The sequence below is a fragment of the Rhizophagus irregularis genome, chromosome 26, assembly GCF_026210795.1.
Source record: "Rhizophagus irregularis chromosome 26, complete sequence".
Classification (NCBI taxonomy): Eukaryota; Fungi; Glomeromycota; class Glomeromycetes; order Glomerales; family Glomeraceae; genus Rhizophagus; species Rhizophagus irregularis.
Genome location: NC_089454.1, coordinates 2,341,830 through 2,359,564, shown reverse-complemented (window position 1 = coordinate 2,359,564; position 17,735 = coordinate 2,341,830). Strand labels below are relative to the sequence as shown.

The 17,735-nt window shown below is 23.4% G+C and overlaps 3 protein-coding genes across 3 annotated transcripts; all 3 read left to right on the top strand.

The window, feature by feature from the left end:
• Positions 1 to 9,875: 9,875 nt before the first annotated feature.
• On the top strand, positions 9,876 to 10,501 carry OCT59_017703 (uncharacterized protein; the record flags this gene model as incomplete). The annotated part of the gene is made up of 3 exons (XM_066137658.1): positions 9,876 to 10,275; positions 10,355 to 10,387; positions 10,458 to 10,501. The coding sequence occupies 3 exons, from the start codon at positions 9,876 to 9,878 to the stop codon at positions 10,499 to 10,501; spliced, it is 477 nt and encodes a 158-aa protein (XP_066004213.1).
• Positions 10,502 to 13,208: 2,707 nt separating this feature from the next.
• On the top strand, positions 13,209 to 14,797 carry OCT59_017702 (uncharacterized protein; the record flags this gene model as incomplete). Its single annotated transcript, XM_066137657.1, has 7 exons — positions 13,209 to 13,389; positions 13,470 to 13,782; positions 13,850 to 13,907; positions 13,985 to 14,110; positions 14,182 to 14,380; positions 14,459 to 14,679; positions 14,774 to 14,797. The coding sequence occupies 7 exons, from the start codon at positions 13,209 to 13,211 to the stop codon at positions 14,795 to 14,797; spliced, it is 1,122 nt and encodes a 373-aa protein (XP_066004212.1).
• Positions 14,798 to 15,960: 1,163 nt separating this feature from the next.
• Positions 15,961 to 17,495, top strand: OCT59_017701 (uncharacterized protein; the record flags this gene model as incomplete). Its single annotated transcript, XM_025331620.2, has 1 exon — positions 15,961 to 17,495. One exon carries the CDS (start codon positions 15,961 to 15,963, stop codon positions 17,404 to 17,406), a length of 1,446 nt encoding a protein of 481 aa, XP_025184825.1. The 3' UTR covers positions 17,407 to 17,495.
• Between the last annotated feature and the right edge of the window lie 240 nt (positions 17,496 to 17,735).

Here is a 17,735-nt window from a genome sequence, read left to right as displayed (position 1 = left end):
ATAAACACTCATCTAGCTGGAATAATATCTTAGTATTTTAATATATTATCCTTATGATAATTCTTTGACAAATCATGACCGATGCATTGCATGAAATATGAAACATACTAATCGCTTTACTTTGAATTTGTTTCTAAATTATGTAATATTATTCATTGTATAAAGTTTAATTTTAGAGATGAATAATTATTTGATCTGTATATTTTAATTTCACTTTAAATTTAAATTTCAAATCTGATGATTTATTTAATTATAACAATATGATTCTTACATAAATATTTAATATTAAGGCACGTTATGTTTTTTTTATAAATGAAAAGAACTTTATAACTTTTTAGTATTTGTTTAGTGGTAGCAATAAATAATCTTGGAATTTGTCATGAAAATGGAATAGGAACTGAAAAGTACATATCTGTAAAATTAATGTAATAAATTCAATTACGATATTGTATCTTTATATGTCCTAGTATCTTATTAATCATGATTTGTAATTGATTTAAAAATAATAAACTTGAGAAAATTAACCCTATTAAGAAAATCAATCACAAATAAATTAGTTTCTTGTGAATTATTATTCAATGTAAATTATTATTACAATAACGATAAAGCGAAGGATTTTTCAAAATGTAATCTGTATGTAATTCCATAGAATTTATGAGGCTAACATTGACTTTTTATTTAAGTTTTGCTCAACACCTTATTTAATTGCACGATTTAAAATGACAACTTCTTAAATTGATAAGTCGAAGAAATAGTTTAAAAGTTTAAAATTGAAAATTTAATACTAAAAGTTGTTATTTCAATTAATGATGTGTTTGTAAGATTCTAATGGGGAAAGTTAATTCTTTCATGCTTAAACTGATTCTAATTGAATAAGTGTGCGTAGAATTTATTTATTATAAAGAGTAATAAGGAGATTTATACTAGTACGTTTAAGTTCTTTTTTTTTAAACAGCTTAACCTTAAGCTTAAATTGAAGTTGTTTGAGCAAATTGAAATTCCTATTTTTATGTTATAGTAAAGAATTTGATGCACCAAATAATTTACAATAAAAATTTATTATCATACATGCAAATACACAATTTAGGAACTCTAAAACGGAAATATTTCAGTTTTCATTTTGACGTATTAGTTTGTCGATTTTGTCAATCCAGTTTGTGTGTATTATTTATTGTACTGTACGTTAAAGTTTTGAGGTAAATATTAAGCAATAATTTTATTACGGGTGCAATACAATTTTTGCTACTGCCTCACCCGGCGTTCTGTAGTAATCCGAAAATCCCAAGAATCTCTATCAAATTTTTCCCGAAAGAAAAAAAAATTATCACTCAGTAATATAGTTTCCGTAAGGAAAATTCATAACTCTTCTATAATTAGTATATCAAGCTTTAACATTAATTGAGCTCTTTTTATTCCTTTTTTTTATTTTATCATCCTTTTTTTTTGTTAATGTCGTACAACAACTTTTTTTTTGAAATATTGTTTGGAATATGATATGAATCATTAAATGAAATAAAAAAAAAAGTTGTAAGCATATTTTTTTATTTTTTATAAAAAAAAAATGTATATTACTGAAGAAAAATATTATTTTTTGGTCATGTATTACATACATGTCTGAAAAAAATTTCATTATTTTGTTACTTTATAAATGTACTTTTATTACTTTTATTTGAGAAAATACTGAAATTTTTTTAATTGATTTATTTTGTTATTCGAAATTTTGTATATTTTTTGATGAGAAAATTTAACAAAGCCAAAGAATACCTACTAAAATAGATAAAAATTTCTTCTTTTTTGTTAAATCGTTATATTAAAGAAAAAAATTATTTATTTATGATTAGAAATACTTTGATAAAAATAATCTTTGCGATAAGATACATATTTATAAATGGTTAGAAGTTTTGTTATTATGATTTGTTTTTTCCTAGGTATTTTTGGGGAACTGGGGGTATTGGAATGTTGATCCCAGTGGCTTAGCGGAGATCCATTTATTTTAGTGTACTTTTCAAATGTGCTCTTACTAATGATGTGCATAGGAGTGCAGTAACTGCATATGCAATTATGTTATGCAAAACAGCCTAGCCTACGTTAAAAATAGTAAGTTGGTACCATTAAAATAAACGGATAAATACTATTAAACTCCCTGAAGTGACAGTGGATAGGTGATAGAAAGTAAATATAGATAAAGTTTAGTAAAAACATGTTTTTGTAATTATTTTAATTATGTTTATTTAAAGATATAGCAAAAAAGTACACGTTATGACGTCACTAATTATTAATCACACGAAATGTAGTATAACAGTTGTTGACTTAAAAAATTCTTTTGCAGTTCTAATTATTTTCCTAGCGATTCTTTTAACGTTAAGAATTTTTTAGGAATATTGCTTATGTTTATTTATGTCAAGAACTATTGATTTTAAAACGAAGTTTTGTAAATTTTCTATTAAAATGGGTGTCAAAAAATTTAAAATTTAATATAGCTTGTACTTGTACGTATTAGTGGCATAAAATTACGTGTCATACATGAATAAAATGCGAAATTTAAATACTAATTTAATTACAATTTCAAAAATGGTTAACCAAAACTCTACTCTAACCTTTATTGTAATATTTGTGTAACAAATTAAATAAGTGGCGTAATGTATGCAAAAGATCATCAGTAGAAATAAACACATGATAAAAAAAAAATGCATATTGACACAACCATACATAAGAATAATCTACGCAAAATATATAAATAAGCTGGCTGAAACAAAAAATTATTTTTTCTGTTGTCTTCTTTTTATTTATTAAAGCTTAATGGATAAAAAGAGAAAAATTAAGTTGTCATATAACGTATGCAAAATATGTAATCGCATATGTTACACAAGACATTTTCAACAAGATTTCAAAAATTGGACCAGCGGTAATAATGATATTGACAATTTTATTCAATATACCCAACTATCAGCTCATAATGATGTGAAAAAAGCATCAGAATGGATACCTTATGATCGATTTTATAATATTGAGCATATTGAAAAAGACAGGTATTATGCAAGTTGGAATGATGGAAACATAATTGATTGGGATAGTAAAAATAAAAATTGGAAAAGGGAAGGTCAAAATATGATTATAGAACTGAAAAGATTAAATGATCCAAAAAATATTATGTTAAAATCTATGGAAAAAGTATGATAAATTTTTTTTTTATTTAAAATTTGATAAATTATAATTTTTTACTAATTATTATATTTATAGACAAAAATAGATAATAAAATTTACGGAATCACTCAGGATCCAGAAACAAAAGATTATATGATGGTTTTAGATGGAAAGTGTAAAAAATGTAATTATGCATGTTATTCAATACATTTTCAACAAAATTTCAGTAATTGGACCAGTGACAATGACGATATTGATAAATTTATTCAAGATATTCAGCTATCAACTCATGATAATGATTTGGAAAAAGCATTAGAATGGATATCTTATGATAAACTATATTATATTACATATATTGCAGAAAATGAGTATAAAGCAAATTGGATTGATGGAAAAATAAAAGATTGGGATAGTAAAAATAAGAATTGGAAAAGAGGTCAAAATATAATTGTGGTATTAAAAAAATTAAATAATGCAAAAGATATTAAATCATTATTTATAAATGAGGTATAATATATATATTTTTATTAAATTTTTGACAAATTTTAATTTTTTACTAATATGTAATATTTATAGATTGTTATTGCTTATGGAATAACACAAAATCCAGAAACAAAAGATTATATGATGGTTTTAAGTGATATATGTAAAAAATGCAATAAAATATGTTATTCAATATATTTTCAACAAAATTTCAATAATTGGACTAGTGATAATGAAGATATCAATAAATTTATTCAAAATACTCAGTTATCATCTCATGATTTTTATGGTTTGAAAAAAGCATTAGAATGGATACCTTATGATAAATTTTATAATATTAAATATATAGCAGAAAATGAGTATAAAGCAAATTGGGTTGATGGAAATATAAAAGATTGGATTAGTTATAATCAAAACTGGGAAAGAAAAAATAAAAATATGAATGTAAAACTGAAGTTATTAAACAATTCAACAAATATTACATTAGAATTTGTGAATAAGGTATAACTGAATAGGTTTTTTTTTATTAAAATTTTTGATAAATTTTAATTTTTTGTTAATATATTATTCTTTGTAGATTGAAACAAATTATATATTTTATGGTTTAACTCAGAATCCAGAAACAAAAGATTATATGATGGTTTTGAGTGATATATGTAAAAAATGCAATGAAGTATGTTATTCAATACATTTTCAACAAAATTTTAATAATTGGACTAGTGATAATGATGATATTGATAAATTTATTCAAGATACTCAGTTATCATCTCATGATGATGTAAAAGTATTAGAATGGATACCTTATTATAAATTTTGTGATATTACATATATTGCAGAAAATAAGTATAAAGCAAATTGGATTGATGGAAATATAAATTATTGGGATGTAAGTATTCAGTATTGGATAAGAAAAGGTCAAAATATGATTGTGATACTGAAAAAATCAAATAATACTAAAGATATTACTTTAGAATTTACAAATGAGGTATAACATTTATTTTTTATTAAAATTTTTGATATATTTTAATTTTTTGCTAATATGTAATATTTATAGATTGCTATTGCTTATGGAATAACACAAAATCCAGAAACAAAAGATTATATGATGGTTTTGAGTGAAAAATGCAAAATATGCAATAATGTATGTTCATCAATACATTTTCAACAAAATTTCAATAATTGGACTAGTGAAAATGATGATATTGATAAATTTATTCAAGATACTCAATTATCATCTCATAAAGTTGTGAAAAAAGTATTAGAATGGATACCTTATAATAAATTTTATGATATTACATATATTGCAGAAAAGACGTATAAAGCAAATTGGATTGATGGAAATATAGAAGATTGGGATGAAAGTATTCAGAATTGGATAAGAGAAGATCAAAATATGATTGTGATACTGAAAAAATTAAATAATACAAAAGATATTAAATCAGTATTTATAAATGAGGTATAATAAATATATTTTTATTAAATTTTTGACAAATTTTAATTTTTTACTAATATGTAATATTTATAGATTGTTATTGCTTATGGAATAACACAAAATCCAGAAACAAAAGATTATATGGTGGTTTTAAGTGATATATGTAAAAAATGCAATAAAATATGTTATTCAATATATTTTCAACAAAATTTTAATAATTGGACTAGTGGTAATGATGATATTGATAAATTTATTCAAGATACTCAGATATCAGCTCATAATGATATGAAAAAAGCATTAGAATGGATCCCTTATGATAAATTTTATGATATTAAATATATTGCAGAAAATAAGTATAAAGCAAATTGGAGAGATGGGCATATATTTAATTGGGATGGTAAAAATAAGAATTGGAAAAGAAGTCAAAATAACATTGCAGTGTTAAAAAAATTAAATAATGCAAAAGATATTAGATCAGTATTTATAAATGAGGTATAATAAATATATTTTTATTAAATTTTTGACAAATTTTAATTTTTTACTAATATGTAATATTTATAGATTGTTATTGCTTATGGAATAACACAAAATCCAGAAACAAAAGATTATATGATGGTTTTAAGTGATATATGTAAAAAATGCAATAAAATGTGTTATTCAATATATTTTCAACAAAATTTCAATAATTGGACTAGTGATAATGAAGATATCAATAAATTTATTCAAAATACTCAGTTATCATCTCATAATAGTTATTATGATTTGAAAAAAACATTAGAATGGATACCTTATGATAAATTTTATAATATTAAATATATAGCAGAAAATGAGTATAAAGCAAATTGGATTGATGGAAATATAAATTATTGGGATGAAAGTATTCAGTATTGGATAAGAAAAGGTCAAAATATGATTGTAATACTGAAAAAATTAAATAATACAAAAGATATTACTTTATTATTTGTGGATGAGGTATGATAAAGTTGCTCTTATTAAAATTTTTGATAAATGTTAATTTTTTGCTAATATATTATCCTTTGTAGATTGAAACAGATTATAAATTTTATGGAATAACACAAAATCCAGAAACAAAAGATTATATGATGGTTTTAAGTGATAAATGTAAAAAATGCAATAATATATGTTCATCAATACATTTTCAACAAAATTTCAATAATTGGACAAGTGGTAATGATGATATTGATAAATTTATCCAAGATATTCAGCTATCATCTCATGATATTTTAGAAAACATATTAGAATTGATATCTTATGATAAATTTTGTGATATTACATATATTGCAGAAGACAGATATCAAGCAAATTGGATTGATGGAAATATAAATTATTGGGATGAAAGTATTCAGAATTGGATAAGAGAAGGTCAAAATATGATTGTGATACTAAAAAAATTAAATAATACAAAAGATATATTTGTGGATAATGTATGATAAATTTGCTCTTATTAAAATTTTGATAAATGTTAATTTTTTTCTAATATATTATTCTTTGTAGATTGAAACAAATTATATATTTTATGGAATAACACAAAACCCAGAATCAAAAGATTATATGATGGTTTTAAGTGATAAATGTAAAAAATGCAATAATATATGTTCATCAATACATTTTCAACAAAATTTCAATAATTGGACAAGTGGTAATGATGATATTGATAAATTTATCCAAGATATTCAGCTATCATCTCATGATATTTTAGAAAACATATTAGAATTGATATCTTATGATAAATTTTGTGATATTACATATATTGCAGAAGACAGATATCAAGCAAATTGGATTGATGGAAATATAAATTATTGGGATGAAAGTATTCAGAATTGGATAAGAGAAGGTCAAAATATGATTGTGATACTAAAAAAATTAAATAATACAAAAGATATATTTGTGGATAATGTATGATAAATTTGCTCTTATTAAAATTTTGATAAATGTTAATTTTTTTCTAATATATTATTCTTTGTAGATTGAAACAAATTATATATTTTATGGAATAACTCAAAACCCAGAATCAAAAGATTATATGATGGTTTTAAGTGATAAATGTAAATTATGTAATTATACATGTTATTCAATACATTTTCAACAAAATTTCAATAATTGGACAAGTGGGAATGATGATATTGATAAATTTATCCAAGATATTCAGCTATCATCTCATGATGATTTAGAAAACATATTAGAATTGATATCTTATGATAAATTTTGTGATATTACATATATTGCAGAAGACAGATATCAAGCAAATTGGATTGATGGAAATATAAATTATTGGGATGAAAGTATTCAGTATTGGATAAGAAAAGGTCAAAATATGATTGTGATACTGAAAAAATTAAATGATACAAAAGATATTACTTTATTATTTGTGGATGAGGTATGATAAATTTGCTCTCATTAAAATTTTGATAAATGTTAATTTTTTGCTAATATATTATCCTTTGTAGATTGAAACAGATTATAAATTTTATGGAATAACACAAAATCCAGAAACAAAAGATTATATGATGGTTTTAAGTGATAAATGTAAAAAATGCAATAATATATGTTCATCAATACATTTTCAACAAAATTTCAATAATTGGACAAGTGGCAATGATGATATTGATAAATTTATCCAAGATATTCAGCTATCATCTCATGATAATTTAGAAAACATATTAGAATTGATATCTTATGATAAATTTTGTGATATTACATATATTGCAGAAAATAAGTATAAAGCAAATTGGAGAGATGGGCATATATTTGATTGGGATGGTAAAAATAAGAATTGGAAAAGAAGTCAAAATATCATTGTGGTGTTAAAAAAATTAAATAATGCAAAAGATATTAGATCAGTATTTATAAATGAGGTATAATAAATATATTTTTATTAAATTTTTGACAAATTTTAATTTTTTACTAATATGTAATATTTATAGATTGTTATTGCTTATGGAATAACACAAAATCCAGAAACAAAAGATTATATGATGGTTTTAAGTAATATATGTAAAAAATGCAATAAAATATGTTATTCAATATATTTTCAACAAAATTTCAATAATTGGACTAGTGATAATGAAGATATCAATAAATTTATTCAAAATACTCAGTTATCATCTCATAATAATTTAAAAGAAGTATTAGAATGGATACCTTATTATAAATTTTGTGATATCACATATATTGCAGAAAATGAGTATAAAGCAAATTGGAGGGATGGAAATATAGAATATTGGAATGAAAGTATTCAGAATTGGATAAGAGAAGATCAAAATATGGTTGTAATACTGAAAAAATTGAATAATACAAAAGATATTACTTTATTATTTGATAAGGTATGATAAATTTGCTCTTATTAAAATTTTTGATAAATGTTAATTTTTTGATAATATATTATCCTTTGTAGATTAAAACAGATTATATATTTTATGGAATAACACAAATTCCAGAAACAAAAGATTATATAATGGTTTTGAATGAAAAATGTAAAAAATGTAACAACATATGCTATTCAATACATTTTCAACAGAATTTCAATAATTGGACTTGTGGTAATGATGAAATTGATAAATTTATTCAAGATACTCAGATATCAGCTCATAATGATGTGAAAAAAGCATTAGAATGGATACCTTATGATAAATTTTATGATATTAAATATATTGCAGAAAATAAGTATAAAGTAAATTGGAGAGATGGGCATATATTTGATTGGGATGGTAGAAATAAGAATTGGAAAAGAAGTCAAAATATCATTGCGGTGTTAAAAAAATTAAATAATGCAAAAGATATTAGATCAGTATTTATAAATGAGGTATAATAAATATATTTTTATTAAATTTTTGATAAATTTTAATTTTTTGCTAATATATAATGATATTTATAGATCTATATTGCTTATGGAATAACACAGAATCCAAAAACAAAAAATTATATGTTGGTTTTAAGTGATATATGTAAAAAATGCAATAAAGTATGTTATTCAATACATTTTCAACAAAATTTTAATAATTGGACTAGTGGTAATTATGATATTGATAAATTTATTCAAGATACTCAACTATCATCTCATAAAGATGATGTTAAAAAAGCATTAGAATGGATACCTTACAATAAACTTTATAATGTTGAGTATATTGCAAAAGGTGGGTTTGGTAAAGTATATAAAGCAAATTGGATTGATGGAAATATAATTTTTTGGGATAATAAATATCAAAACTGGAAAAGAATAGGCCAAAATATGTTTGTAGCCCTAAAAAGTTTAAATAATTCAAAAAATGTCACATTAGAATTTATGAATGAGGTATAATTTATTTTTCATTATTAATGAAATTTAAGAGTTTAATTTTATTATTGACATATTATTTATATTTTTATACAGATTGCATTACATAATAAAGTTGATAATAATTCATTTATTATTAAATTATATGGAACAACTCAAGATCCAGAGACAAAGAATTATATGATGGTTTTGGAATATGCAGAGAATGGAAGCTTACGAGATTTTTTAAAGGAAAATGATAAATTAGATTTGAAAATTAAAATCAATTATTTATACAATATTGCATCTGGACTTGAAAATATTCATGGAAATGAAATAATTCATCGAGATTTACATATTGGCAATATACTAAAAAATTACGAAACTATTCTTATAACTGATATGGGATTATGTAAACCCGCAGATAACAGCTTAGAAAATTCAAAAAATAATATATATGGTGTTTTATCTTATGTTGCTCCCGAAGTTTTACGAGGTCAAAGTTATACTAAAGCTGCTGATATTTACAGTTTTGGGATAGTTATGTATGAAGTTATTTCAGGAATATCTCCATATCACGATTTAATTAATGATGACTTTTTAGCAGCGAAAATTTGCCAAGGACTTAGACCAAGGTTTAACACTATTAAAGTACCTCCATTAATTGTGCGTTTAATTAAAAGATGCTTAGATGCAAATTCATTAAATCGACCAACAGCAATTGAAGTTAGAGATGAATTATGGGAGTTTAAGTATGATAATTCGATAAAATTACAAGTAATAAATGATAATAATATAACTTTAACTAGTTCATCATATAAAATGCATTCAAAAGCTAATTACACTGGCAGTAGTTTGCTTAGTTTTATTAGCCTTCCAGAGCCAAAAAATTCTGAAGATTATTATGAACAAAATGATGATATAATAAGCATAAAATTTTCAGGTATTAATTAATAGTTATTACTAAAAAAAAAATCTATTATTAACAATTTAATATTAACATAATTTAATTCATTAAATAGATTCATTAAAATATAATTTTTTAAATGAGCATGGTGAATATTTTTAATTTATTAATTAACTTGAATTTTATTATTCATATTTAATTTTTTTTTTATTTTATAGGTAACAATAATGAATTTAAAGACGAAGAAAAAAGCTTAGAATAAAAACCAAAACAAGTAATTGGTAAATTGCATTATTTTCAATAATTTTTTTCCTTTTTTTTTATACCATTATAATTTGAAATTCTGTTTAACATTAACATTTCTTATTCTCACTGTGACTCAAAATATTTTTTTTTTATTGTTACTCCAAGTTTATGAGATGGCAATTTTTTTTTTTTGTATGTAATTGAATAATGTTAAACAGAATTTTAAGTTTTGAATGGTCATATACTTAATTATATATATTATTTTCTATGTAATATTTTCATTATTTATTAAATAAATTAACCATTAAAATTTTATACAAAGTCATGAGATTTTTTAAAAACTTAATCAGAATTTACCAAAGTGATAATTATTGCAAAAAAAAATAATTTTGTTTAGTCAAAAGTAGAGGTTGTACAATGTCACAGTAGGCACATGATTTAACAATATAAATATAACTTAGTATTCACAAGTTTATCTAAATTAATATTGAAGTACGTGTTTTTGGATAAATGAAAATATGATAAATTGACACTTATTTTTATATTAAAAAAAAAGCAATTAACTTTGTCTTATTTGTATTAATACTCTTAATACAAAAATCTGGAAATAAAAACTAAAAAGTGAATAAAAGATATCAGCATATCGTTGTTGTTATTTTATGAAAGAAATACAGCAATTATAACACTGAAATAGAGGTAAAAGGACTTTTTATATGAAAAGCAGAGTTAAAATTAAATAATTAAAATGTATTTAAAAAGGTATGAAATGCACTTTCACATAACTTGCTTATATAACTACAGACAGATATTACTCTTTTTGTTATATTACTATTTGTTGATGCAGAACAGCCCTATATAAGAACGAACATTTATTGCTCATAAACCTTCATTCTATGCATAATGGGCGCGCGATACCAAAGGATATTATCAAGTTACATAATAAGTATTTCCATAATAAGTATTTTCATGATGCATTAAATTCAATGACTAAGTTATAAATATTCCAACAAATATTTGTAATACTTGAAACACCAAGTTGTGAATAAATCGAATATTTTACATTACTACATTATTCTGATAATTATTTTAGTAGTAACAGTAGTAACATAAGTTGTATTACCCTTAATTACGTTAGTTACTTAATCCGTCTAATCGTTTTTGGCAATGTTGTTAAACTAGGAAAGCAAAAAAAATTAGATGGTGAGAGAAAATCAAAAATAATTTATAACGGACTGTAAAACCATCATGTGACTCTACTTCTTTATAGTGCGTAGAAATATAGTGCCCTTCGCTACATTCTAGATAAACTCATTATTTTCATTGATTAAAATAAACGCGAAGTCTTGATTATCTTTTCGGTATGAAACTAATAATTTTAACGTCAATTGATATTATTAATTGAAAGGATACACTTGCATTAAAATTAGTATGAATTAAATTTAATACTCGGACGATGTATTCTGTGATCTATAATTTAATGCTTTCTTCAAGTTCTTCTTGTTTATAATATTTTACTTATTACTCAATTTATATTGCAGAACACACTTTGGCAAAACCAATTTTACCAATTCGTTTTATATCTCCAAACACGTTGAACGATACTTATTCAACAAAATAAATGACCGGAATATTATAATATCACATTAAACAATTTTACTAAAGGATCATGACGTAAATAAAGTATGAACCAATTAATAAGAGCAATTTTATGATGATAATTTGAGTTTTGCTAACCTTGAGAATATAATATACAAAAAGGAATTTTATTAAAAGTAAAATCAAAACGTATCATTAGATACATTATTAGATAATTAGAAAAAGTTAATACAATGTTAACTTTTACATGTAAAGTGTATTCGTTGGTCAAAATCATCAAAAAACTAAATGAACCTTATAATATTTATAAAGACTTTTAATTATTAGATCAACCAATCAATTGAATAAATTTCATTCTTTAAAAGAGGTTTTAATGATTGTTATTCAAATAATTTTACATGCTTCAAACACAACTATATTAACTATCTTTCACTCATTCAGTTTATAATTTTAACCATTAAAATTTTTCTAGGCTGCGTTTAATTTTATTGATTTTGCGAGCCTGAGTAATATGGCGCAGTACTACAACTTCAAGTAACCTTCTTATACCTTGTTTCAATTATACAAAGATTAATTTTAACTCTTAGGTACAGACTCATTATTCTGCTCAAGTTTCATTTTCATCTTTCACTGAACGATAATACTATTCTTTTTATATGAACCTTTTTTATTTATTTCAAAAATGAAGATCAAACTTGAAAATTTGAGAAAAATTTTCTAAAGATATGTAGAAAAATTTAATTTAAAGAACGCTACAACACAAAGATCAAAGTAGATTAATAAAATAACCTACTTCATATTTAAATATGTGAAAATTGAAACAGTTATTCTATCTGTTAAACAATTTGTACTACAATTTTTGTGCACGGTAACTGCATGTAGAATTTTAGCCCTTGTGAAACTTACCGATATTGTGAGATCGGCAACATTAGACTACAATATATAAGATTGGTTCATAGCTTTTTACAAATTTTACAATTTTTTTTTTTTTTTTTTTATTGGTAAAAATACTTGCAAATTTTGGTACTTTATTACAAGGAATTTAAAATTTTGCATTTTTTAAAAATTAAATTTAATTTATTTCTATTATAAACAAAATATTATACTGATCATTCTTTAGAAAAAAGATGATGAAATTTGCTGTTAAAGAGTGGGCAGAACTAATTTCAGGTCCTATTTCCATGAAAGAACAGGATCAACGAATCTTTAAACATGCTGATTTGCCTGCAGTAAAAGATAAGCTTTCAATAACATTACGTCTGAAAATTCATAAACATTTTTCTGATTGGTCTACAGTTTTTCACAAGGGTAGGGTTAATTACATTGATTGGCTTTTGAATATTTTTAATTTATACTTTCTTTAATCGTAAAAAAATAAAATATTTTAGGTACCGAACATTCAATCCGTACTCCCATTATCCAGTTGACGCCAAATAAATCCTCATTGCATGCTCGATTCACAGGCAACTGGGGGTCTAATGTTGGAATTGGAGAACTTGATGATGTACTTACGTTAAACAAATGGCACCATATAGCTTATACACTTTCTGATCCCGAAAAAAGATTAGATATTTATTTAGATGGTGAATGGGCTGGATTTTATTGCATTGAGAAAGTTAAAACGAATAAAGTTGTCTTTAATGATGGACCATTGCATATTGGGCGTGCTATCTATCATCATGGGTTTAATGGTGAAATTAGGTACGATTTGAAATTGTAGTAATTTAATTTAATTAAATATAAAACATTAAATAACTTTTTATATAAGCAATGTTCGTTATTTCAATTGGCGCTTATCTCCTGAAGAAGTAATGGAAGATTTTATCGTAAGATATTTTGTGATTTCACATCTTAAACTTTTACAATTGAACTATTTAGTAATTTTTTTTTTTAAAAAAAAAAGAATGAATTTCAAAGAAAGCCGATTGTATATGGATCAAAAATTGCTCTTATACATTTATCAACTGGAAAATATTTATCTACTAAAGGAATTAAATATGACTTTGGCCCAAATAATCAACAATATATGGTATTTATCAATATTTTTTTTCGTAATTATCCATATTAAAAAAAAATTAACACTTTTTCAAAATTATAAAGATTATTTGTAATGGTCAGGAAATAGATACAGAAAATGATGTTTGGACTTTAATTGGAACTAGCGGTAAAGGTATAAATGAAGGGGATCCCGTGTCTCTTAATAATATTATTGGATTTAAACATAAATCAACAGGATATTGTTTACATTCTCATAATACTAATAATGGAAAAGTCACGCCAATATCAAAGCAACAACAAGGTATTGTTTAGTTGATTAAAGATAGGTTTATACTACTATACATCTACTGTACTAACAATTTATAATTTTAATAATTAGTAACTTTACGTCCAGGCGAAATTGGTGTTGATGATGAATGGCTTATACGACGTTATAATCCAACTACTTCTTATGACACTGGTCATTTAATGAATGGTGATATTATTGGTCTCTTCCATAACAAAACTAACAAATCAGCACTATACAGTCATGCTGTCTTATTAGGTGATGGATCTCAAGAAGTTTCTTGTTCTGGGGATGGAAGTGAAAGTAATAACAAGGTATCAAATATTCCATTCCAAATGCAATTATTTTCTGATTAAAATTTTTCTTTTTGCTTACTACTTTATTTGTTTCATAATAATGGATTTTTAGTGGCGTATTGAATTAGTTAATTGAATATTATTTTATGGAATTTAATTGTATCAAGTATTTTAATTTTAAGAAATTAATTTTGTTTTTATTAATAAATATATTTTACAAAATTCTGGATGTTGTTATAATTAAGACCAATATTTTTAAAATTAACTAATTAATTTAAAAATTTTCTTATTCGCGTGAAATATCTATAATTTGATGTAATATCGAGCTAAATGCAGTTTTTTTTAGTATCATTTTAGGCAATGGAGAAATAACTAGAATTAGAATGTTTGGTCCCTCATGAATATAAATTTTTATTTTTAGTAGTTAAATTAATAAATTACGCAAATAATTTTCAGTTTATTTTTCATCAAAATATATCATGTTTTATGATATTCCATTAATTTGTAGTAGGCTCCAAGTTAAATTTATTATTCCAAATGAAAGAAGTGCATTATTATTGAAGATCAACCGTATGACCGAAAATATTATGAATCTTTGTAATATTTATAATAATAAGAATTCTATTTAAAATCAAATCTAGAGTCTGGATCCGTTGGATAATATCCAATTTTGTGTAACATCCGATTTTAATCTGGATAAACGCGGATAACATCCGGATATCAAAATTTACCCTTTTAAATCCGCAAAAAAAAAAAATTTTTTTCCTCTGTAGTGCCGGCCCAAATTATGAAAATTATAAATAACGCGATATCTGATCGGCGTATTAAGTGATGTTACATAAAATTTAAATTTAAGTTACAATAAAGTTTGTAATTCCGGCCGGCGTTATAGTCTTGGCCAGAATTACAACTAACCTTCTAAAAATCTGTCGGATATTTATCCGGATAAATTTATATCCGGATTGGCCGAATATAAATCCTGATAATCGTTAATTACGGACAAAACTCTATATTGCTTTGGATCTTATATCAATTTTTTTTATATAACGAAAAAAAAAATGGCCTGACCACAGCATATTATTTTTTTATATAACAAAAAAAAAAATATGGCCTGACCAACCGCAATAGGAATAGTTCACATAAGCCATTCTGCAATACTGCATGGATCTTCATGCATGTCCATCGGCTTTTTAATTGCCATGTAGTGCCATGTAATAATTGTTACACAAATAAGCCGTTCGCAATTTAAATAAATCAAGGGGGTTTTTCTTTTTGTCGGTTTTTTTTTTTAAAAAAAAAATGGTATATCTCAACAAAGACATACTTTTCCTAATTTTTGAAGAATTAAAAAAAGATAAAAAATCACTTTATTCATGCCTTTTAGTTAACAGAACATGGTGTGAAACAACGATACCAATTTTATGGAAAAATCCTTTTATTAGAGATGATAGTCCAAAGATTATTTCATTATTTAATGTAATAATTTCACATTTATCAAAAGAATCAAGAGATATTTTGAAAGATCAAGGAATTAATAATCTTATTACAGAAAAAACATATCAAAAACCTTTATTTAATTATATTTTTTTTTGGAAATATTTAGAATTATCATACTTAGAAAGTGTAATAATTTCTTCAACTTCAAAAAAAGTTGAAGAATCAAAATTATCCATTATAAAAAATGAGATATTAAAAGTATTTATTAATAGGAATACAAAATTAATTCACCTTTCTCTTCCATATGATTTTGATAATCGATTACATCATATTTCGGGAGCCGAAAATTGCCTTTCAGAACTTCAATCCCTTCGTTGTTTTACCAAAATTAATCAACATCATTTAGAAGGATTGGCTAAAATATGCAAATCAATTAAAAAATTAAGTGTTAGAGTTTTTACTGATGTGAATGATATTGTTAAATTAATTGAAGTACAAACAAATCTAAATGATGTTAAGTTTGCCAGTATGATAGAAGATGAATCAATTTACAAAACTCTTGAAGAATCATTGATTAAACATGCAGATACTATTCAACATTTGAAAATTGGATGGAAACCTATTACAAGATTTCTTTCTCACTTTACAAATTTATTAAGTTTAGAATTTTACTTTATTGATGGTTATATTAAATGGAATGATGTGAATTATTTTGAAAATTTATCATTACCCGTTTTAAAATTTTTAAAAGTTGCAAAAGTTCCATCTAAAGTATTAGCGAAATTAATTGAAAATACGAAAGAAACTCTTTCAGAAATCAGCGCATTTTATGATGATAAGATACTTATTAAAACAATTTATCAAAATTGTCCAAATTTAAAATATCTTAATTTAACAATATTTTCAAATTTTAATACTCTTAATTCAGAAATTGAGAATTTATTAATTAATTGTAAACTTTTAAATGGATTAATTATTGAAATAGATGAGGATAAAAATAATGAATTTAATTGGGATGAATTTTTTAAAATATTAACAAAATCATCATCAAATAATTTATTTAAATTTAAATTTTGTTTTTATCATAATACGATTAAATTAGAAAATATAAAATTATTTCTTGATAATTGGAAAGATAGAAATTCTTTATTATTAAAATTATATATTGGAAATTATTATTTTAAAGTGAAATTTAAACATCAATTAGAAAATTTAATTAAAGATTATAAAAAAAAAGGTATAGTTAGAAATTATTCTATTGATTTTCAATCATATAGTCATATTGATGAGTTTGAATGGGATTTATAGTTGAATTTATTATGATTTTTATATTATTATTATTCTACCAATCATTTTTTCTTAAACCAATTTTAAAAAATAAAAAAGCCATTAAATTCAAGTTCAGTCATTGATTTGAAATATTTGACTATAAAATAAAATAAATAATTTTGACTTAATATTTTTTTTTACTATTTAATAGCTGTTACGCATTTTTTTATTTTCGGTTCAGGAATTATGATAATTTCGGTCAGGATCACTAGGCATTATCTATAAAAGGAAAGATTTTCCTGATTTTTTTTACTTTGACGCAAACTCGACCTGATTCTAGAAAAAATATTTTTTAATAGCCACTTTCA